The following is a 25,698-nucleotide window of genomic DNA, read 5'->3' as shown; positions in this document are numbered from 1 at the left end:
GGTCTTACGACATCGCTGTCAAATAAAGTATTATCTATCAACCCAAATAAATCGACGCATAAGCTGCACTGCACTATAAGCCGCAGGATTCAAAATGAGGGGAAAAAGTAGCGGCTTATAGTCTGAAAATTACATTAGTAACATTCATGCGTTATATTAAGTTGTACTACATGTTTTTTTTCCAATGTGTAAATCAATTCCTTTTTCCTGACAGGTCTTCCTGGTCTTTCTGGTAAGCTGTGACAATTTAATTGATTTTTCACAATCGTTATTAATTTTTAAAAATATTTGTATTATTATTATTATTATATTAACTTCGTATGTAGAGGTACCACTGTATACTAAAATAACTACACAGTCACGATAATTTAAAAAATTAATTTGTGGTTTTTGGGTGTAGGGACTGAAACAATGGTCTTCCTATTCATTTCATACAGGTGATTCAAACAAGAAGATAATTTAAGATAAGAGGTTGGCCACGGAGCTAATTAAACTCGCATTTCAAGGCACTCCATGATCCTGACAGAGTTGTTCCTAATAATGTGTTTATCTTTTGTTCTTACATGTGACTGACAAATGAGAAGTAATAATGACGATGTTGTCAGGGGGTTATATTATTTAGGTACATTGGGAAGGAGCAGGGGTGCTGCCAGGGATTTTGGGCCCCATGAAAAGATATCACTTTGGGTCCCACCACCAGTGCCGGGACACACACACACACATTTAGAGTATCAACTACATAATTTCCTGCATTCTGGTGAATGTTTACACACTAATTTGTGCATTTTCTGCATTAATTTAAGATGAAAATATATTTTTGTAAACATACAGCATATAGAGCAATAAGGAATAGACTGATGTCATCTATAAGAAATGTACTGAAGGTCATCTTTTACAATCTAAATATATTTTTATGAGAAATATTCTCAAAGCAAATACCATAATGAATGACTTAGAACAGGGTTCACTAAATCCGGACCTCGGTGCCACTTTTCCTGTCGTGTTTTCCATGTCACCCTCCTACAACACACCTGAATCAAAATAATCAGGATCATTATCAGGCTTCTGGAGAGGTTGCTGATGAAATAATAATTTGATTCAGGTGTGTTAGGGGAGAGAGACGTGGAAAACACGACAGGAAAAGTGGCACCGAGGTCCGGATTTAGTGAACCGTGACTTAGTATAATGTATTGTTTTAACTTAACTATACTACAGTATACAGTACAGTATACAGTATACAACAGTTTTTGTATGGAGAGCTTGCTAAGGGTTTGCCTGCTGTACTGATTAAAGATACACGATAATATCGGTCACCGATAATTATCGGCCGATAATGGCAATTATGACGTCACACAGATAATCCAGATAATAAAAAAATTCAACCGATAATGCAATCCGATAATTATATACTGGACTGTCTCAGAAAATTAGAATACACAATATTCTAATTTTCTGAGACAGTCCAGTACCTGATTTAGCCTCCAAATGTGCGCAACCGAAGAATTCAGCACGCCGCCTCCTCAACCCCTCCCCTCTCTGGAGCCCCTGAGGGAGGAGGGGTTGAGGAGGCGGAGTTACACGACAAGAAGTAGTTGAATATTATGGCGGCTGTTACTAAAAAAACGGCGCTCTCGCCATCTGCGAAACATGTACCGTAGAAGTTCCACGAGGCAGAAAGAAAGCGTCCTCATTCAAAACCACTAACCCAGCAGCCATTCAAAACTGCATCACAAAGATTTTTGGAACGAATACGAGGCTGCTGCTAGCGGGAATGCTAAATTTATTGTAAACACTAACTAAGTTAAACTACAGGGCTTGGGACGATACAGAGTGGGGCTGTTTGGGAATGCAGCCCAAGGCGGGTGGTAAATTCGCATCTAAGGCTAAACACTGGCACGTAGCCGTCTTCCGACGGAGCCCGCCGCTCTGACCAGTCCGGCAGGCCATCGCCTCGCCATAGGCGGGGAGGGCCGAGCCCAGGACCTCCGGCGAACACCCCAGTTTCTTGAGCGTTCCCCCACGGCATGCGAGCAGAGCCAGGACCCGAATACGCTGTGGCGAACCGGCCGCGGCGGGCGGATTATCCGGTACGAATGTAGCTGCCGCCGCAAGTTTTTTTTTTTTTTTACCTAAATGACCCAAGAACCAAAGCCCTGGATAAAAAAAATAATGCAGTTTATACGACCACCATTCTTCATGAAAAAGTGATGTCCGGTAAGCAACTTATCATGACGGCACAGTGGTTAGATGATAATTTAAACATGGAGAAAACGAAGTCAGCCACTCAATAATGCATTCAGTATGTAAAATGACGAGCGGTCAGATGACTTTATAATGTTGCCTTTATTTTCGGCTTAACAAAACTCAGGCACAAAACAACACGCACGCGGATGCGAGCTCCAACTCCGTCCAAATAGTACTGCCGTGTATCAGTTTAGCTGCTGTAAAGCAAATGTCGTGAAAGCCGCAAATGTAAACAAAGCGCTGCAGAATGGGTACATGACATCTCGCTCTTTTGAGTTAATCATTTTCACAGTGTGCAACAAAGCATATAACATTAGCAATCACTTTTCAAATTATTTAACTTATTTCTCTGATCAATTACAGTCACAGTAGATAATCAAATTCTTAAATCAATATTCTGTAGCCACAAATATTATTCAAAATCTTTCCTTCTTCCAAGTTTTTGTTTTTTTTAGGATTAAGTATAATAATGTATTGCTTAAAACAAGGCTGTTAAAATTATTTTCAGCTAGCTATTTTTCTTCCAAGAAATCTGAGAAATACACTTGAAGCGATGGCAGATAATTTTACTTATTGCCAATAGATTTACACTTAAAACTGACTAGTTTTAAGGAAGTGTGTTTTGCAGTGTATTAATGTTATATATGTTAGGAATGGCTTACTTTTTAAGGCATTTTTGTGCAACTTGGGTATTTACTCTGTAAGTAATTGTTGCCAGAAGTTTACCATTACACAATGTCAGACAATCTGTCATTATTTAGATGTTTGAATTGACGACTTGTTCATATTTTATGTTGGAAAAAAAGAGCAATAAATTATATTTTTGCACAGTAATATTTTCTTTTGTGTATACTTTAGAATTTTACATAAATCTTTTAATAGAATTATCGGCTTGACATTATTGGTTATCGGTTGGAATGAGGAGGAAATTATTGGTTATCGGTATCGGTTGAAAAATGTATTATCGTGCATCACTAGTACTGATTAAATGTAAGCTAAAAGTGGAGCAAACACTAGCTAGCAAACAATTACAGTATTTCATTATAGAGTAGGCTTAGCCCCTTCTGGAAACTCGCGATCTCCTCTATAGGCTACAGCTCCGAAGTGAGGTCTCTTGTTAACAAACTAAATTCAGTTGATGACAAACTAAATTCAATAAATTCTTGCATTCAAGCCGATTTTGAAAAAGAAAATTTCCACACCAACTTTCAACATCTGTAGGATACCAAAAAATCCCGTCATTATTTGGAATTCATGTTTTTGAATAGGTGAATGTCGCTCATAGAGGCTGGGAAAATCCCTTATTTCTTATTTAGTGGGACCTCGCTTCGGAGCTTTGTAATAGACATCGCAAGGTTCCAGATGGGGCTGGAGTGGGCTAAGATTACAGGTTAATTTTCAGCACTACACTGACACAAGACACCAACCTTCCTTTGTGAAGTACTTTGTCACATCCTGTTGGCCTTTTCTACCCCTCTCCTGTTTTGCTTTCTTTTCTTTCCTCTTTTGATAACCCGATTTTTGTTTTGAAAACATTTCGGCAGTACTGCTCACTCCGAGTCATTTACTGGTGTAAATGCGCACCTCTGCTCCTGGTCTGATTGAAGGAAGGGCGGACCAAATCATGTCATGAAAATACAGGGATGGCTGGCAATACATAAGCGCTCTGTGTGTTTACTTTTTGCCTAAAACAAGAAAAAAGAAACCCTTCGTTTTATTCCTATTAAAACTATAATGATAAATATTTAAATTGGCAAACGATTACCTAATGTTGTAATTTTCTTTGTGGGCCCCATCAGGGCATGGGCCCTTAGAATCAATATCACTTTTCACCCCTATATGGCGCCCCTGGGAAGGAGTAACTGTTTTCTGTTCAAACTACAGAAGATCCCCATGAGATTTTCTATAATGTTGCCTGTTATTCTGATTCATTCCAATTTTGACTGTTGATTCCCAGCTTCTCCTGGACTTCAACATGACTTTCTAAAAGTGGATGATGACATTCAATTTGGTAAGCAGCCTGACGTCACCTGGTTTAATGATGCATGATAAATAACAAAGCTTTGAAGGGTTTAAGAGTGCAATAACCTCTGAATCAATCTATGTATTTGCAGTTTCACGAAAAGTTCATGCTGACGTTCAACCCACATTTGGAGGACCCAAATTACTTTGTAAGCCAAATTCTTTGATTTTGTTGTACTGTTTGTACAGCTCTATTAGACTTGGATTACTTTTTAAAGTGCTATATAAATTATCTGAGCGTTCAAAACAAAATGACTGTGGCCCAGGTGGTTGAGCGAGTCGTTCTTTTTCAAAGGCTCGGGGGTTCTGATCCGGCTCCCTTTTGGGCACATTGTCGTTATTTCCTTGAGACATTTAATCCGACTTTCCTCTTGCCAAATTGACTGCTTCAGTTCTTTCACTGCTGCAGGGCAGCTGTGCATAGCAACCCTAGTAAGTTATCAGTATGGTGTGTGGAATACAAATACTAAATTAAGTGTGTTTGAGTGTCCTGGAAAATTTTCCCAACAACAACAACAAAAAGTCAAGAAGGCTTAGTTGACCGAAGTACTGCATGTATCTGGCAGAATCACCTGGCACCTGCTTGCTGCCCAGGCCGCTCTTTAAAGGGAACCATGGATAGAAGGACATGTAGTTTTAAAAAAAAAAAATCTTAGTACGAGTTGTAATAGTTTGATATTAAAACCCCTCTTAATGTGTTCGTTTCAATAAAATTTGTAAAATTATTTTTAACGAGTAGGTCGTCATTGTTGTTGACGTCGCAGGGCGGTAACGTCAACAATAATGGCGAGCTAAAAGTTTTTTTTTTTAATTTAAAATTTTACAAAATTTATTAAAACGAAAACATAAAGGGGGGTTTTAATATCAAATTATTATAACTCATACTAACATTGATCTTTTAAGAACTACATGTCTTTCTATCCGTGGTACCCTTTAAAGGCAGTGGTGATTACTGATAAGCTGCAGGTGCACTCCCAGGTCTGCCACACCTAGCCTGCCAAGGTTGAACTAATGTTAAAACAGGAAGTGTTACAAAGTAAAAGTACAAGGGAGTCTGGCCAAGGAACACCACAGCTGTGTCAATGTGGATTTTGCTCATTTACACAGTTGTTTGACTCACAAAAATGCATGGAACAATGTGGAAAAAAAAAATGGAATTCCAACTCTGCCAAATTTGAATGATTAAATAAATGTACGGTATGTAAAATGAGGCTTCAATATCGTGAAAAATGAAACTGTTCTCAGCTTGGCGTTGTCCGCTGAAAGTGGTAAAAGAACGTACCAGTCAACTGCAGTATTAAAGCACAGCAAAATGCACATTTATAGATTTAAATCAGGGGTGTCAAACTGATTCAACAATGGGGCGCAGTGGGTCCTGGTCTTCGTTCCAAAAAATCCAGCACAGACAGTTTAACCAATGAGGTTTCTGCGAAAACAAGCAGCACCTGAATGCAATTACAGTAACTGATTACCCTTGTAAGACACCAGATTGGTGAAACGGAATTCATCTCATTTGGTTGGAATGAAATCCAACACCCACTGCTGCCCTAACAGGACCGGTTTGACATCCCTGATTTGAATATTGCATTATTTATATAATCTATGCTTGATGCAGCTCAGTTAAGAACCAGGAACCTGGGCAAACTCTCATTCTTCTCATTCATTAACATGTCAAAATATTGGGAAATCAATGTAGTACTTCCAAGTCACGCCTCATAAAAATGATCAAAAGCATGTATTTCAACAATCTTTTTCAAATTTGTTTATTGTATTTAAAAAATGTCTCTGTTGGAGTACAATTACATATTGGTATTTTTGCATGTAGCAAGAGTATTAGCTCAAGAGTGCAAAAATCTCTGAATCAATGTATGTAATATGTTTACAGTATTACCGACCTACCCGCCTTCAGGTAAGAATATTTGAATGATCCAAAATAGGTCATCCAATTTAACATTTGCTAATGACAATGTCTCTGTATCCTTTTACAGTCTATGCAAAAAATCACATCCAGTTTTTGCACCCCGCTGAGGCTCCAGCTATTTCACTGTGTTTTGGTATTCCTGGAGAAACAATACTTCGACTCTTTCATTTGCCCACTGGAGGTCAGTCATAAGAGAGGATGTTTGCTTCAATTGCTTCCATTTATTAATGTGGTTCATTTCATGTGAAATCAGTTGATATACTTTTTTTTTCACCACTGAGAATTTCTTCAAATTTTCAGGAGACAAAACATATGTGTTCTGACCCTCCTAAATATAGAGATATGTTCTTACAAAGCTTTGGATAGCTGTACCTCTCGAAATTTAACCTTTTGCGTTTTTGAAAGTAGATTAACGCTGATAAGCTTTTCAAACAATTTCATGGTCTCTGAAATTTATAGCCAATATTCATCTTTCGACTCAATTTAGATTTAGAATCTTCTCAACTCTGAACTTGAAAGTAAGTAAAAATACCGTTCTGAAAATAATATTGTGGATGGATCTGGGGGTGGAGATGCTTCAATGTCATTCTCATGGGCACTGCAAAGGTTTCTGAGAATTTATGTTTTTCAATGAGTAAATCATCAATCCATGTACTATACAATACAAACACTTCGTCTTGGCAGACATTAACATGATTATCTTTTGTAAATTTTACAAGACTGTATATACATACATATATATACTACATACAGTGGGCCAAATCAGTATTTAGTCAACCACTAACTGTGCAAGTTCTCACACTTGAAAATATTAGAGAGGCCTGTAATTGTCAACATGGGTAAACCTCAATCATGAGAGACAGAATGTGGAAAACAAAAACAGAAAATCGCATTGTTTGATTTTTAAAGAATTTATTTGCAAATCATGGTAGAAAATAAGTATTTGGTCAATACCAAAAATTCATCTCAATACTTTGTTATGTACCCTTTGTTGGCAAAAACGGAGGGCAAACGTTTTCTGTAACTCTTCACAAGCTTTTCACACACTGTTGCTGGTATTTTGGCCCATTCCTCAATGCAGATCTCCTCTAGAGCAGTGATGTTTTGGGGCTGTCGTTGGGCAACACGGACTTTCAACTTCCTCCTCACCCCGTGGCGTCAAAATGATAACAAGAAAGGGGAGCAAAAATCCCAGAACCACACGGGGGGACCTAGTGTTACTGTCACATTTTCTCCAATATGTTAGATGATAAATAATCGATCCAAAAAAAGAAAAATTGGAAAAAAAAAAACGTCCAAAATGGTAAATATATAAAAAGGAAACTCTCGACCACTCCTTGATGTCTGCGATATCTGCATCGCGACTCTCAGGTATAGAATGAACTTTTCTTTTTTTTTAATTATTATTTTATTTTCTGGTCTTTTGCTTTCCTATTCAACTGCACATCAAATTTTGAAGAAATTTAGAGAGAAGCAGAGAAAATTTCATGACACTATTTTCAGTGTAATGGTTGTTGCCATGGGTTGAATTGCCATGCATCATTTGTGCTCTAGATCTTTCTGTAAATGGTGAACTGGATACTACAAAAGGCTTCAAGACGATTGTTGTCCACTTTGAGAATAATGGCACGATTACTGTGAACACGGGCCATATAACCATTGAATACGGACAGCTAGGACTGAGAGAGCTATGGAATGGAGTACCACCAGAGGAGACCACCACTGTCGGAAGGTGATGTTGCATTAAGAGTAGAGTGCATTCAAGGGCCCCACTTGTTTTAGCATTCATTGACTATTTAAGAGATCAATATAATAGCCAGCAGAGGTGGGTAGAGTAGCCAAAAATGTACTCAAGTAAGAGTAATGTTACTTCTAAATAATATTACTCAAGTAAAAGTAAAATTAGCCATCCAAAATTTTGCTCAAGTTCAAGTAAAAAAGTATTTGTTGAAAAGAATAATCAAGTAATGAGTAACATTGTGAGTAAATGATTACAATATGTGATTTAAAAAAAAAAAATAATTGTATTTTTTTTTTCTCAGCACAACTTCATCTATATGAACTGTAATTATTACATGGTACTACAACCTATGACATGACCATATTAGGCCAAAAGGATGACACAAAAATCCTTGAATTCAGATCAGAACAACCCTTGGAACATCAACCGTCCAAAGAGCATGTGCTCCCTCTAGTGGGGAACTTGTGTTAATGGGGGGAACTGGTTTGGCCGTGCGAGTTTCCGTGCGGGACACTGGAGGGTGCGGGGGACACGAGCGGCCGAGCACGGCGGCACGGGTTCTGCTCGGTGAACAGCACGGCCTCAACGGCATCGTCTGCTGCACTGGTGGTCCCGGTTGTTCTGCTCGGTCGTCCAACGCCTGGCATCCCAGGCGTCCTCCCGGCTGTTCTGCTCGGTCGTCCGCCGCCTGGCATCCCGGATGTCCATTCGCTCGTCTTCTGCCGGCGCCCCGGCCGTGCGGCTCGGCCGTTCTTTCTGTTGAATCGGGTCTTATCAAATGCTCTACTGCCCTCCAGTGGCCAGTTTTTTTGCTTTAAAATGGATTTTCAACTTTGTGCTTTGGAGCTAAGTTGAATCAGAAGCCAGAGATGTATCTTGTGAAAAAAAAAAAAAAAACGTCTTTGGGACACTGAAACAATTAAAAATATAACGTATTTATTTGTTTTTGGGAGCAAATGAGTTAAGAGAAAGGAAAGAATTGATGAGGTTTATTTTATTTTAATCTTCCATGTTAATTTGCACTTTGGACTTATTTTTGTTCTTTTATGTAAGGCTACTTATTTATTTTCTTATAATTAAAAAGAAAAAAGTCTGTTTGCTTTGTCTTCAAAATATATTCCATTTCGCTGTGCATAATGTATGTTACTTAAATCTCTGTTATTTAAAAATGTCAATGTTTACATTATCTTCCATTTTAAAGTGAATCCTATGTTATTGAATAGTTAATATTGAGGTTTTGCTTATAGATTTGAAGAAATGAGGGGAAAATAAAAATTAGATGGAGTTTTAGATGGAATCAGTGAAAAAATACAAATTTGATTGGAACTCAGTTTCTCATTTATACCTTGTTCCAATGTAATGCAGTAGCCTAATGCATGTGTTAAACCTTTCATTCATTCATTTTCTGAGCCGCTAATCCTCACGAGGGTCACGGGGGCTCTAGAGCCAATCCCAGCGAACTATGGGCAATACGCAGGGTACACCCTGAATCAGTTGCCAGCCAATCGAAGGACACAGGGAGACGAACAACCGTTTGGGCACACAGTCATAATTAAGGACAATTTAGAGCGTTAAATCAGCCTACTATGCATGTTTTTGTGATGTGTGGGGAAACGGGAGTACCCGGAGAAAACCCACGCAGGCACAGGGAGAGCATGCAAACTCCACACAGGAAGGCCAGAGCCCTGGATTGAACCCTTAATTTTTTGCATTTCGGTGGTTTAAGGAAGTTTGACCCCCCCTCACGATAAAAAAAAAAAAAAATGGAGTCAGGGAGTTCCGGTAAGAAATTCTAGCCACTTTCACCCTTGGATACTACCCACATCTGATGGCCCGCTGACAACTTAATTGTTCGGTTAATTGTTTGGTCAAACTCCATGAATAAGTCACGCTAGCATGCTGTGGTCCGAGACATGAGGATGGGGAAATTAAGTGAGACTGCCTTATCCTGGAAGCAGAATTAAAAAACTGTTAACTTAACCTTTAAAAGATAGATTGTTGGTATTATTATTTTTGATAAATATTAAGATTGTGTTTGTGTTCTTATGCTTGCTGTCTGTTCCTAACTGAAAAACAAATGTTTTTCTCTAGCGTGACAATGATTACTCGGCACAGAGAAATTGATATCACAATTGGAGGAATGCAGTTGATCATCTTGCGTCATACGATCTCTGGAGACCAATACCTGTGGCCAACTTTAAAGCAGAGGCCATCACAAGAGAATGCTGAAGGAATCTTAGGTGAGATTTTGTTTTTTAAATATGTGGTACATACTGCATATTTACTGTGTATATATATACAGTATATATATATAAGAAATTTACACAGCGCTGTTCAAATGACAGTGTTTTTTATGATTAAAAAAAAAAAAAGTCCTGTTAACCATATTCCACTAGTATTGTGACGTACAACCAGTACAACTTAATTGAGTGAGAGAAAATATCTTTTCAAGAGGGGATGTAAAAATGTGCGACTGAAATGATCAGGTTTCTCCAAAACTTACGCTAACAGTTCCTATCAATGGTGGCCACGAAGTGTCAGGCAAGATGCAAAGTCTAAACAGCTTGCAAAAAGAAAAAAAGCACTATTACCACAACAAATTACTACAACACAAATGCCAACTGCAAACACATTACAAAAGAAAAAAAGAACAAATGCAAACTGCCACAACAATCCCCTACTGCCAAAGCACGACTGCAAATCGGCAAAAGTACAAACCCCAACTGCCGCAGCATGAATGCAAGTGGCTTGCAGCACAGATGCAAAAGAAAAACGCACAGATGCAAATTGCCACGAAACGATCCCCGACTGCCAAAGCACGACTGCAATTTATCAAAAAGCACAAACCCAACTTCCACAACACGAATGCAAATGGCTCACAATACAACTGCAAGAAGATACTCATAGTGGTGTCTTTTCTGACTGCTATACAGTACATCTATTTCAGGGGTATAAAAAGAAAATATTTATTTCCTTACTAATTATTTTTTTGTTTTCATTTATTTTATTTTAATTATTTTTTTGTATATTTAATATGTGTGCTTGTTCTTTTTACTGTGATGTTGTTGCATTGTGCATTATGCCTTTACATAAGAATGTTGTTTGAATGTTATACATAATTGCCTTTCGATTTGTAAAATTCATCATTATTAATCAAATGTTTTTAAAAAAAGAAGCCACAGCAGTAATGTAAGTGGATGACCCGGAAGTAGATTCAATTTTACGGAAGTAGACATGAGGACTACAACTTCTGCTGCCGCGTAACCATATTATCAAGTTATCACGTCACATCCCCACATGTGCAGAGATTGAAAACATAAATTACAGAAATTCGATCACAAATTCACACTTTGGTATACATTGCTTTGTAACCATCTCTATGGTGGCAGAAGCAAAACAGGAGTTGTATCCTCATGTCTATGTCCATGGAATTTAGTCTACCTCCGGGTCATCCTTTTGCATTTGTGCTGTGGCTTTTTTAAGTTGTGTTGTGATCCACTTGCACTCGTGTTGCGAGCCGTTTGTGTTGTGTGCAATTGGGGTACCTGGTTTGGCTATTTGCATTTGTGCTGTCTTTGGCTGTTTGCAGTCGTGCTGTCGCCAATACGCAGCCGTGCTTTTTTTTTTTTTTCTTTTGCAAAGCGTTTGCCTGACACTTCTCGGCCACCGTATTTATCACAGAAAGAATGCCAAAGAGGGGCGGTTCATGTCTATTGATAATCCGATCGGTGCGCATCAAAAAATCTTTTTTCCGAAATTTTGGAACAAACTGTCTTTACCCCATATGTCTGTGGCGTCAGTCAATGCATTTCTGTTATTCCTGGAAACAGTGTTGTTTTCGACGAAAATGACGATGACAAAAATATTTTGTCGATGAACAATTGTCCCTTGACGATGACGTGATGAGCCAAAAAATGTGGCTCTTGAGACGAGAACATAAGACGAATGCCAGTTTTCGTCTGACGAGACGACGATGAGATGAAAATGCGACATTGTTTCTGTCATATGTTCACAATGGAGTACGTCAGCTTGCGTCGAAGCAGTGTTGGGGTCGGGTCACTCATGTGAGATGTGCTGCGCCTCTCCCTCCTTACCGGAGTTTAGGATCTCAAGCTAAGCTGCGCTCCATCTTGCTTGTTTTGAAAAACAGCAATAATTTAATAAATAATAATTGCTTTCTTATCATTTATTATTGCGTTAGCTTCTAAAGGTCTGTGCTGCGGCATCAACAGATGCTGAATGTAATTCCTAGCATTAGCGTAGCATTCGCTTTAGCATTAGCTTTAGAATGACGAGCATCCTCATGAAACACAGGCCAGTCTAAAACAGAGCCACTTTGCTTTTCTGGTCAGTAACTTTAGAGGATGTTAAACGCTCGGACAATTTTTTTTTTTACATGGAGTTTATGGCTTTTACGTAGGTTTATTTGAAAATAATACACTGCTTTTCCTGCTGAGTGTGTATTATCATCACAAAGGTTGCATCGTCCTCGTAGACGCTGCAATATGTGCTCGTCTGTCTACCGTTCGAAATTGTTGGTAACCTTTATTTTTGGACGAAAACTTTTTAATTTTACAGACGTAAACATTTTGAGTAACTGTCGACTAAAACTAGATGGAATTTGTATGAGATTTCGTCAACTAAAACTAGACAAAGGTGAAAACCTTTTGAAACGACTAAAATATGACTAAGACTAAGTATTTTCGCCCAAAAGACTAAGACTAAGACAAAAATAAAAAGGGCCGCTAAAAACAACACTGCCCGGAAGCTAGCAGAAAAGTAGAAGCAGACTGAGCAGAAGACAGGGGAGGCACAAGACTAAATTGGTCTTAATAAGAGACACACACGTTGCTGGGGATAATGAAATATCTTAAAATTGTTGATGTTGGAAAAATTGGGGAAAATAAACGAGATAACTGTTTAATGTCGAAATGGATAAAGCAATGTACGTCAGAACGACTTCTTTTATGAGTATTTTCGGTAAATTTGGTCATGCTTCTGTCGCAAAATTAAAAAAAAAAAAAAAAAAGGCAGACATTCGTTCAAAATCTTCTTAAAAAAAAACAAACAAAAAAACCCCCCACTTCGTTTCTTACCATATTTACCATAATTACCACACCACATGAAGGCAGCATCAATCTCCGCATGTTAAAATAAATTGTTCCAAACGAAGGTCTGATGCATGAACACTCAAACCCAGACATGTGCAAAGTCCTCCCCGGGGGCAAAATGCGGACCGTGGTCAAATTTCATCAGGCTCCCAGCCTCTGTGATAAAATCAATAACGTCTGGCCCGCACACAGACTTAATAAATTGGTCAGCAGTACTGCTACCAGCACATGAATTAGCTTACACACTAAATGCTGCTCCTCATTGACCCACTAAAAGGCAGCAGCACTCTAAGCAACATTACCCCGTGTGACCCTTTACTCCATATTTTCTAAAATGGCGACAATCAACAAACAAAAAAAAAGAAAGTTGACTGTGACGGCCGATGCTTCAAGGATAGGTGGAAATTGTTCTATTTCTTCTCTAAAATACGCAACAACTGTATCTGCCTCATTTGCAAAGAGATAGTCGCTGTTTTTAAAGAGTTCAATGTGAGGCGATATTACAAAACAAGACACGCTGACATGTACGACAAGATTACTAGGAATATACGTAGCGAGAAATTGGAGCAACTTGAAGCAGTTTAATTTTACAGCAGCGGTATTTTACGAAAGCCCGAGAGTCGAAAGGGAACGCCACAAAGGCTGGTTGCAAGATTGTTGAAATTATTTTAAAAATTATTTAATAATAATAGAGCAAATGTGACACACAGAATGGCTTGCTAAAATTTGCTTAAATATATTGCTCGACGTAAAGGACTCAGCCAAGGTCGGCCCCCCACATTTTTACCACACTAAATCTGGCCCCCTTTGTAATAAGTTTGGACACCCCTGCTCTAATCCAAATCAGTATTTTTAGTGTTAAATCAAATAGTGCATCCGATCATAATTTTAATCTGAAAACTGATTGGTTTAAGGAAATTTTGTACATGTAAATGTAGCCAGTTTTGACACAAAACCAGTGGCAACAATGGAGTTTATAGATTCAAATACCTATTCAACTGTGCAAAGATGCTGGACTGTGTCTGTGGTTAAAGTCAAGATGTCACATTTCAAAGTCATCCAAATAACTTGTCACACCTGCTGTTTTTAGCACAAAAGCCAGCGGTTTATGAAGAAGTGCACCAACCTCCTTTTGCACGACTTAAAATTAATAACCAGGAAGTTAGTGTTGGCAGGTAAATCATTAAAAAAAGATGGATTTTTTGTTACTAGTACATTTATTCTGAGCTGCAAATGTTTTCTTTTCTTTATACAGTAGAATGTTTGGTCTTGACAACAGTTTTTCTCCACCTTTGCCGATGCCTTGCTGGCCTGTGTCTATTGAGACAGCACTACAAGCACCGTTGGAAAAATTCATAATCAACTCTATATAATGAAGACCCAGGATTTTGGATACATTTATTTTTAAGTAAGCATGATGCAAAGACATTGAACACATCATGAAAAATAAAGTTACCAAGTGTGTGTGAGTTCATAATCTCCTTCGAAAACTTGAGGATTTTTCACTTGACTTCTTGGTTTCATTTTCAAGACAAACAAAAATCATGATTTTTGGATGAGAGTTTTTGTCGCAAATCAACAGCAAGTCTGTGATACCAAACTAAATGTTACAGATAATTTGTGGCCATACAAATATGACTTTCAAAGCACCATCACATTTACTTTTGTTTATAAAATTTTCACTATATTAATGCCATCTTTATATTAAACAAACAAACAAACAAATAAAACAGCCTCAAATTTGACTAGATGACATTTTTTTATTTTGTTGTTGTTGTTAGAATGAAGAGACTGTAGCTATAAGTACTGTACAGTGGTACCTCCAAGGACGTAGTCTTGCATAGGGACGGTAGGGACATAACAAAACCAACTTTTCAGGATGCTCAAATTGTCCCCACCATTTTTAAGCACCATTTTTCCCCCCTACAAAATCACGTTTGATTGTCTGATGACTTGACCCCTCCAAACCACACAGACACACACACACACTCACACTCACACAGCCCGACAGATTCATCTAGACAACATGCTGCCCCTTCGAAGAGGAGGGATACTAGAAGTTTTTTTTCGGCCCGCAGCAGCCACTGTAAGTAATGTAAAAAGACCTCAGTGTTGTGGAGGTGGGGAAACACCACTAATTTTGCTAATTAAAGTCCGACCTGCATCAGAGTTAGAATAACATCAAACTGTGTGAACTTGCTAACCTGCAAAACTACTGCGGTCAGGTCAGCCTCCACAAGGAACAACGAAGCTAGCCGTCTTTCATTTGGATCATTGTTTGCATTATATGCTTTACAGTATGGCAACGTGGTGGTTTCAGAGTGCAAGTCCCTTTATTTAAAAAAAAAAAAAAAAAAAAAAATTATATATATATATATGAACTGGGAGCTATCCAAGAATGGGTCCACTTCAGGGGGACGCTGACATGAAAAAAAAAATCTGTGAAATGAAATCACAAATCAGAAATTCATGAGAGTACTTTGGTCCGAGTCTTGGGGTAGTCTAGTATACCTTAGTTGTAGATTGGTCCTTGGATATCTCAGATTTTTTTCCATTAACTTTTTTTCCCGAAATAACTTTTATTTAACAATACTTTAGTTTGAGTTTAGTGGTGCTCCAGTGTCCCACAGAAGTGGACCCATTCTTGGATAGCTTCCCATTTGCACTTAAAATGTTTCTTTAGTAGTTTTTGAAAACAAAGGTTTGAATTGAAGGTTGTATCACCTGAACCAATACACATGAAAGTTAGTATTAGTTCAATGCAGATTTATTTTGCATTGCAATTAATTAGGTTCATATTCCTGAGAAATGTAGCCCTGACCTCCGTTCAATAACCTGTTTGGTCTCATTAATTTCCCGTCCCCAGCAAAAACGGTACATGTACGTTATGCTGTTGTATTGTCCCTACCAATGTTGAGACCAAACCTATGCAGTTGGGTACCTCTACATACGAAGTGAATTCGTTCCAGGACCTGGTTTGTAAGTCGAAATGGTTGTATGTGGAGAGGGATTTTCCCATAAGAATACATAACAATTCAATTAATTCTTTCCACAGCCCAAAAACCTACTCTAAATCCTTAATAAATACAGCTGGATCAATTACAAATAGCGATTACACGTAGCAAAAACAAATAAACAAATAAATACAAATCGGGATAATAATATAATAATCATAGTCACGTAACGAATTGGGTTCTAATGTGGCGGTTGTGCTTTGCATGCTGTTCCTGAACGCACCGTGTGACTGACTACAGAGTGAGAGAAGAGTTTTTACTTTCTCTTTTCATGTTGTTGTTGGCGTCGGCTACAGCGGACGGTAGCCGTGTTGTGCCGCACAAGTTCTGAAATAAAAAATTTTAAAAAACCTGACAAAGCTGGCGATTTCTTTGCTGATCTTACAATTATAATAATTATCACCTATACCTATATGGAGTGGCGAACGAAGTTCAGACGAGGATCGTCTCTCATCATAGGCATATTCTGGCCGTATTGTCAAGTCAGTTCACTGACGTGCACCCCACATTCATATTTTTCTATTATTTCCATCTTAATTTTAATTTCAAGCACCTTTTCACTTTCTTACCAACTGCACTAACCTTCTTGGGACCCATGTTGATTTCTCTCACAAGAAAATCCGCTGTGCGTCCTCTCTTGCGGGAAAACAATGAAATTGCGACGCTGTCATAAATCGTCGTATTTCGAGCATGTCGTCATATGTCGAGACAAATGACGAGTCAAATTATACGTCGGATGTCGAAAGGATCATATGTCGAGGTACCAATGTATTTTACTTATTTTTTCCGAACATTCTACATCATGGTAAACATAAAGTAGTTCTCTTTTAATTTAAAAGAAATGACGCCTAATTCAAATTTTGGGCCTGTTTTTGGGGGGCTCACCAACTACTACCAAGCTACTACAACTACTATAACTACTAAAATAATCATTAATTAATTCATTCATTCATTGTTTCATTCATACATCTTCTGAACCGCTAATTCTCACGAGGGTTGTGGGGGTGTTGGAGTCCATCCCAGCTAACAACAGGCAATAGGCAGGATACACCCTGAACTGGTTGCCAGCCAGTCACAGTAAAATAATAATAATACTTAATAATAATAGTGACAAATAATAATAAAAAGAGCCCTTTAGTCCAAGCAGTTCAAACATTTGTGCTAAATTTCAAGTTTCAAGTCTGTAAAGATTAGGGGAAGACTGACAATGAAGGGATGATCGACTGGGTGGGCTATGTGCAGGCACGTGCACAGAAATTTTAGGGGGCAGATGCACAAACAACAACAAAAAAGGGCACTTAACACCAAAATTATTCAAAAAATGAAAATAAAATTGCGTTGGGATATTATTTAACTTACAGTATATATTTACTTTTGTAACACAACGCTATCATCTAATCAAATAGGGTAATTTTAATTATCAAGGTGACTAAATAAATAAATAATAAATGAAGAAAAACCTGAAATAAATTAAGTAAAACTAAATTTATAAGATAATTATTAAATGGTTATTAAATATTTGCTTTTACCAATGAAGGCTCACAATAAAGTATTGATTGCTATAATAGTATGTTCCATGATTGACATTCTGACTGGTTTAAACCGGCCGAGGTTCCACAGGTCAACTGTCTGGGTCATTTAGGAAATCATAATGTTGCATTTTATTACTTGCCAAATGCTATTGCTTCATGAAATGTATTTGATGATATATTTATTAAGTTGTTATTACCATATTTTTCGGACTATAAATCACAGTTTTTTTCATAGTTTGGCTGGGATTGCGACCTATACTCAGGAGCGCCTTATGTGTGAAATTATTAACCCATTATATCATTTCACATGTTATTTTGGTGTTTTGGAGTGACACTGATGGTTTGGTGAACTTGTTAGCATGTTTTTTATGCTATAGTTATCTGAATAACTCTTAATAGCTATGGCCACATTCACGTTCTGCCTTTGGCAATGTGTCTTCAATTGTATTATTGACTTTTTCATATTGAAATGCATGCTTTTAGTTTGTGGCGCTTTCACGCCCACGTGAGGGCGCACTCGCACTTGTTTACGTGAAGACCGCTCACACGCCAGAAGAAGACTGACAGTTACGCAGCTTGAGTGAGTGGGCGAGTTAGCGAGAGAGAAACACAGCTGCGAACCTATGTTCATTGTTTATGCTTGTAAAATATCTCTACAGAGGCAACACCTGTGTGTATCATCTTTTCTGTTGTTGTGTGTTTTCCACCCGCGATCGGACACTGTGTGGTTGTTTGAATGATATGCTAATGCTAGCGAACGCATGCTAACAGTTTGTGTCGTTGCTGTAACAGCACTTAATTATCATTTAATTATGTTGATGCGAACCTGTTTGGTATCGAGGACGAAATTGATTCCCCAAATTATACGGACGTCAAGCATCGTCATTTGAGAGTTTAGCTCGCTGTATAGCCAGGACCGAGCCGAAGCATCCTGGTGAGGACACTATATTCGCATTTCGTTGTTCATGCACTGTACACTTATTCAGCATGTTGTTCCCTATTGTATTTTTATTTTAAATTGCCTTTCAAGATGACAGATCTGTACTATGTGTTGGATTTTATCAAGTAAATGTCCCCCAAAATGCGACTTACACTTCGGTGCGACTTATATATGTTTATTTTTTCTCTTCGTTGGGCATTTTATGGCTGGTCAACTTATACTCAGGTGCGACTTATAGTCCGAAAAACACGGTATATATTTCCTCTAATCAAATGCTGCTCGCAATGAAGAAATGCTTTTGCTTATTGCTGCCCCCAATGAAGAAATGCTTTTGCTTATTATTATTGGTCACAAAAAAAGTATGTTTTTTTTCTTGAAGAAACCTTGAAGAGGCCTTCTTGCCTTTTCAAGGACAGAGGCAAAGATGTAGCTTTGCTTTGCCGAAATGTGCTGACACACATGTACATAATATAATTCTACCTACATGCACACACATAGCCAAACAAATACAAGGGGTGTCGCCAGCTTGCTTCCCCTTTCCCTTTTAGGGCAAGACACCCATCTGTTGCTAGGGGCATCACAAATAAAAAGCGAGGTGAAGGAGGGGCTAGTTAGAACGATGGCTGAAGCTAATTAGCCTTCTATTTCTCCTTGCAAGCTTTTCAACTAAACTGAGTGACTCTCCTTATTTTGGGTAATATTATGAATTTGTACCTGATGATTTATATTTGAACTTGACGTTTAACTGGTCCTTCGAGCCGTCTTGCGAAATACCTGTAGTTTCCGAAGGCGGAGAGGGTATCCAGTCAAGTCCTGGCACGGCCTCGGTTTGCAAGGTACTTGGCTCACCTCCGCATCTGGGGGCTGAGGGTTGACGCAAAGCCAAACGACTGAAGGCATCTCAAGGTAGGAATTTCACTCACCCTAATGTATGAGTGATAAGATTTGTGCGGCTGACTAATTTTAAGGGTGACGGTGTCCTGTGTACACTTAAACTCTGTGAAAGACAAAGTAGTCTATAAAACTGTAGGGTGGTGGAGTCCTGTACGTACTTACAGTAAGTTCCATAAAGGCACTGCCTCAGAGGGAGGTAAAACATAGGATTTTGACCCAAACCAAACTAGTATTGGTGCCAACACCTATATCACGTTGTGATATTCTGCCCTGGGTGCAGAATACTAGTTTGACGGTTTAAATGCTTGGTTTATGTCTTCTGGGTTGCACGGTTGCCTATTTTTCTCGTGTTTTTTTTTTTTTTTCCCCCAGAAAAACCTTGAGAATACTAGCCCCTATCAAGTAGAAAGACAGCGCATTAGTCTATAAAACTGGATGAGGACCAGGTGGTCCCACACGGGTTAATAATAGAGTTAATGATATTTACCCTATTAATGGTAAACAGTATGGAAACATTAACGTTGTGTGAACGAACCCGGTAACACACTAGAAACGTCAACGGCGCGTCAACGATCCGGCTATGAAAACGCAGTGAAACGCGGCCGTTAAAGTCAATCAGCCAATGCAGACCAGTCGCAGTGTGGCCGCGTGTTGGACGCGTCCCAGAAGCGCTCAACGCGTCGCAGGCGAAAAGAACAGCAGAGTTTGTTTGATGCGAGACACGGCTCCCCTGCGTCAATACTACTAAGTAGGATCGGACAGATTGGAAGTCACTCGTGTAAAAATACGGTGGATCCGGTCGATTTTCAAAATAATATGCAATCGTAACTTTTTGAGTCCATCAGATCTCTTGAGGCTGTGGGTAGATCGGGTCACAGTTCACTTGTTGTTGCTTTACTGCTGTCTTTTCTGCTATAACACCAACCAACACGTTAGGACAGTATCAAATCTGCTTTTAATCTCGGCGCACCAGTACCCCAGTGTTCAATACAAAACCCTCCTACCACAATAAAACAAGTACGAACTAATATTCACATAGGAACTAAAATTATACAACATAAAATATAGAATACAAATACTAAATCACATTTGTAAAACAAATACATAATAAAATAAATAATAGCCCATATAAATAAAATAAATTGAGCTAAAACACGTGCAATTAAACAAAACGAATAATAAACAAATCCTGCTACACAATTAAGTTAAATCACCACGCAGAAATTATTAATATGAGAAAAACCATCAATAAAGCTTTAGCAAAATGTTCATAAGGAAAAAAATGATTTAGGCATTTAATTAGGCAAGGCAAGGCAAATTTATTTATATAGCACAATTCAACACAAGGCAATTCAAAGTGCTTTACATCACATGAAGATCATAAAAATCACATTTAAATCAATACAACGTAAAAACCAAGACAATCAAAATCGGAAATAAAATTATACATAAAAATCGCATTTAATAACAAATAGAATAAAAATAAATAAATAAAAATGAAAAACTACTACTACTAATAATAATTGGAATCAGCAATGGAGATATGCACAAGAGAAATAGAAAGCACGTAGATTGAACTATATAGACAGTTATGGATATGCAGTGCTAAACAAAAGCTTTTTTAGCCCTGATTTAAAAGAGTTTGAGCATACTTCAGACGTTCAGGTAACTTGTTCCAGAGGTGAGGAGCATAATAACTAAATGCTGCCTCACCCTGCTTGGTTCTTGTTCTTGGAACATGCAGAAGACCGGTTCCAGACGACCTTAGGGGTGTAGATGTCTCATAGGAATCTAACAAATCAACCTTTGACTCACTGGAAGCCAGTGTAGCGATTTCAAAACCGGTGTAATGTGGTCCAGCTTCCTTGTATTTGTGAGGACTCTGGCTGCAGCATTCTGTACTAGCTGCAGCTTCCTGACTGATTTTTTTTAATCAAGACCCATAAATATACCGTTGCAATAGTCCAATCTGCTGAAAATTTATGCATGCATAAGTTTTTCCATGTCTTGTTGAGTCAGAAGCCCCTTAATTCTGGTTATATTTTTTAGGTGGTAATAAGCGGATGTAGTGACGGACTTTAGATGGCTATCAAATTTTAGGTCTGAGTTAATGATTACGCCAAGGTTTCTGACTTGATTTGTAGCTGTACATGACATTGAGCTAAGTTGCCTGCTTATTTTTGACCTTTCCTTTTTTGGCCCAAAAATGATTACCTCTGTCTTCTCCACATTTAACTGGAGAAAATTCTGGCACATCCATTCATTGATTTGATGAATGCATTTACTCAGGGAAACTTTGTAAAATACATGTTAAAATCTTCTTCAATCTGTCATTGGGATTGCTTTTCGCTTTAGCACATGACTTCTTTTTTCTTCTTTCTTTCAAAAAGAAAGCTGGCCAATACGCGGGGTCTGAAAGGCAAATGGTTGTTGTATTATTATCTTTAAATACCCGCTACTCTCTCGTGATCTTGCAATCCTCGCGTGACCGATCGAGCCACTCCACTGATGCGCTGCTCGTAAAACGCGTCCTATGGAAATTGACGCCGAGCGTCGTAAAATCTATAAGACAAACCAAAAACAATGGTGCAGTTCTGTGTGCCTTTATTCAACTAAAATGCTTCAGCGTAAACATAACATACAGTGGGGCAAATAAGTATTTAGTCAACATAATTGTCAACATGGATAAACGTCAATCATGACAGACAGAATGTGGAAAAAAAAAACAAAATCACATAGTTTGATTTTTATAAGAATTTATTTCCAAATTAGAGTGGAAAATAAGTATTTATTCATCTACAAACAAGTAAGATTTCTAGCTGTCAAAGAGGTCTAACTTCTTCTAACGAGGTCTAACGAGGCTCCACTCGTTACCTGTATTAATGGCACCTTTTTTAATCGGTATAAAAGACACCTGTTCACACCTCAGTCACACTCCAAACTCCAATATGGCCAAGACCAAAGAGCTGTTGAAGGACACCAGAGACAAAATTGTAGACCTGCACCAGGCTGGGAAGACTGAATCTGCAATAGGTAAAACGCTTGGTGTAAAGAAATCAACTGTGGGAGCAATTATTAGATAATGGAAGACATACAAGACCACTGATAATCTCCCTCGATCTGGGGCTCCATGCAAGATCTCCCCCCGTGGCGTCAAAATGATAACAAGAACGGTGAGCAAAAATCCCAGAACCACACAGGGGGACCTAGTGAATGACCTAGAGAGAGCTGGGACCACAGTAACAAAGGCTACTATCAGTAACACAATGTGCTGCCAGGGACTCAAATCCTGCACTGCCAGACGTGTCCCCCTGCTGAAGCACAGAAACACAGGTTCTCGTGTTTGGAGGAGAAAGAATACTGAATTGCATTCAAAGAACACTATACCCACTGTGAAGCATGGGGGTGGAAACAGCTGTTTTTCTGCAAAGGGATCATGACGACTGATCTGTGTAAAGGAAAGAATGAATGGGGCAAAGTATCGAGAGATTTTGAGTGAAAATCTCCTTCCATCAGCAAGGGCATTGAAGATGAGACGTGGCTGGATCTTTCAGCATGACAATGATCCCAAACACACAGCCAGGGCAACAAAGGAGTGGCTTCGTAAGAAGCATTTCAAGGTCCTGGAGTAGCCTAGCCAGTCTCCAGATCTCAACCCTATAGAAAATCTGTGGAGGGAATTGAAAGTCGGTGTTGCCCAACGACAGCCCCAAAACATCAGTGCTCTAGAGGAGATCTGCATGAAGGAATGGGCCAAAATACCAGCAACAATGTGTGAAAAGCTTGTGAAGAGTTACAGAAAACGTTTGGCCTCCGTTATTGCCAACAAAGTTTACACAACAAAGTATTGAGAATGAACTTTTGGTATTGACTAAATACTTATTTTCCAGCATGTTTTTTTCCCCCCACATTCTGTCTCTCATGGTTGAGGTTTACCCATGTTGACAATTACAGGCCTCTCTAATATTTTCAAATGGGAGAACTTGCACGATTAGTGATTGACTAAATACTTATTTGCCCCACTGTAAGTACTCAACAATATCTCCTTATATATATATATATATATGTATAGATATATAGATATATACAGTATATATGTATCATTTCATTTTTATTTTGCAAACAGAGTGGTATAGTTATCGGCCGATACTGCACAGCCAGGTATCGGGCCCCCAAAAAGGTATCGGTGCAACACTAATTACAATATCTTATAATATATATTATAATAATTTGGGCAAACACCCACCGGATGCCATCTAGAACCCCATGTTGCAAAATAGGGGTCACCGAAGGTCCACACTACTCACACTTCTGAAAACCATCCTCCTTTACCAATGAGCTTGCGCAACAAACGGTCAGCTATTTAAAAACAATGCCATCATATAAACAAGCATTTCAGTGCATAATATTGATGTGCTTACTTGTTACTGATCAAAAGAAATTTTGTATAAAAGTGCTGAGAACAATCTTTACTGTTTGTAAAGTGAGGTGGGGCACACTGTTGATTGCTGCAGCTCTCTTAGCAGCTATATTTACCACATGAGCAAAACATCCTATTTGTGGTCCGAGTCCATCTGTGTCACGAACTGAATTAACAGTATTTGCAGCATTATCTATAGTCACTGATATGGATTGATTTGGCCAGCTTAACTTCCATTTAGTCATGGCAGCTTTTAATTCATCAATCTAGTATATGGACTACGCGTCACTCTGGGCTCACGCAGCTAACGGCATGGGATCTAACGTAGCACATTTAGGTTGCTATTTGATGATATCTAGTGTGTGCGCACGAGAGTTGGCATGGGATCTAATGCGCACATCTAGGTTGCTATTTGATGATATATAGCGTGTGCACGTGAGTGTTTTCTGGGAAATAAGAAAGAAAGAAAGAAAGTTAAGAAACGCCACAGAAGTCACATCTGCTCATTACTGCACAACATCAGCATATGACAATCGACTTTCATAAACAGGACGAGTTTGAAGTACGGCCGTCTTAATTTGCCACTCCTTGTTCTTCATGAAACCATGAGTTTGGTTAGTGTCCCACGGTCTTAACCTTTCTGATTCCAACGTCGTTACATCAGTAAACGTTAATAACCGCATGCTAACAGTTTGTGAAAGCCAAATTTGTGTGAGTAGTGTATCATCGCAGATTAACGTTTGTGTGAACACGCTTATTGCTGAAGATAAAGGTGTTTATTTCATATGGTAAATTAGAGACAAAATCATGCGGATGATATGCAACGGGATTTGGCTCACTTGGGGAGGACAGTACAGTTGCGTTCAAGTGATGGCAGTAGATGGTATCAGCGCCCTAAATGTTGGTACTCGTCGATACTGGTACCACCATTTCGGGCCAGATCGGCGCACCCTGCCGATACTAGTATCGGTGCAACTTTAATTGTAATATATTGGAAAGCCAGCAACGCCAGCGTTCGCTGAGTGAGTTCCTGAAAAATAGAAGATGGATTCAACAATTTAAGAACAGAAGCAAGTTTCTTATTAACTTGTTTTTTCCCAAACCAATTACAGTATTTAAGGCAACATAAGACAACTGATTCCTGAGAAGAAAATCTCTATTTACAGTGGTACCTCTACATACGAAGGTGATTTGTTCCAGCACCTAGTTTGTGAGTCGAAATGGTCGTATGTCGAGCAGGATTTTCCCATAAGAATACATTATAATTCCATTAATTCGTTCCACTGCCCGAAAACCTACACTAAATCCTTGATAAATACTACTGGTACTATTGCAAATCGCAATTACACAGAGCAAAACAAGTAAATTGTGAATAAAAATTGGAATAATAATATATTAACGGTAATAATAACACCTGTAATAATGTAACGAATCGGGTTCTAATGTGACAACTGATTTTGCGTGGTGTCAGGGGTCGCGTTAACCGGATATTTTCCGTCGTTGACCGGTTTTTTAAAACGGTGACGGAAAAAACTGAAGTCCGTCCGTCAGTTTGACAGGTTGCAATTCACACCCCTGACCACAGGGTGGCGAGTTAGCATATTAATTAGCTATTGTCTCTCTTAATGCATGACGTCGTTGGCTCTTCTGTCAGAATATTGTAGCGTCACCGGGGTCTGGGGGCGGCACCGTGATTGACACATCAACGCGAGGTTCTTATTGGTGCACACGGTGTGCCAGCGCGTCATCCAATTGATGGACAAGATTGCCGCCTGTGTATAGACCCCAATCACGTGACGTCACAACTCCGCCCCCCTGACTGGAGCCGCCATATTGTGTGTCAGCTCATCATGTTTACA

General features: G+C 38.7%; 1 protein-coding gene across 1 annotated transcript in view; it reads left to right on the top strand.

The window, feature by feature from the left end:
- The window catches only part of LOC130921786 (inter-alpha-trypsin inhibitor heavy chain H3-like), a 38,845-nt gene extending 24,329 nt beyond the window's left edge, over positions 1 to 14,516 (top strand). Inside the window, exons 20-28 of the mRNA XM_057846066.1 lie at positions 215 to 232; positions 4,202 to 4,255; positions 4,359 to 4,415; positions 6,152 to 6,175; positions 6,255 to 6,368; positions 7,742 to 7,919; positions 10,020 to 10,168; positions 14,130 to 14,214; positions 14,295 to 14,516. Of these exons, the coding sequence (XP_057702049.1) occupies positions 215 to 232; positions 4,202 to 4,255; positions 4,359 to 4,415; positions 6,152 to 6,175; positions 6,255 to 6,368; positions 7,742 to 7,919; positions 10,020 to 10,168; positions 14,130 to 14,214; positions 14,295 to 14,412 (797 nt within the window). The 3' untranslated portion in view covers positions 14,413 to 14,516. The remainder of the gene's footprint in view (positions 1 to 214; positions 233 to 4,201; positions 4,256 to 4,358; positions 4,416 to 6,151; positions 6,176 to 6,254; positions 6,369 to 7,741; positions 7,920 to 10,019; positions 10,169 to 14,129; positions 14,215 to 14,294) is intronic.
- Positions 14,517 to 25,698: the final 11,182 nt, after the last annotated feature.

Source organism: Corythoichthys intestinalis, chromosome 9, assembly GCF_030265065.1.
Source record: "Corythoichthys intestinalis isolate RoL2023-P3 chromosome 9, ASM3026506v1, whole genome shotgun sequence".
NCBI classification, from domain to species: Eukaryota; Metazoa; Chordata; class Actinopteri; order Syngnathiformes; family Syngnathidae; genus Corythoichthys; species Corythoichthys intestinalis.
The sequence above is the reverse complement of the archived record's forward strand: the minus strand, read 5'-3'. Positions and strand labels throughout refer to the sequence as shown.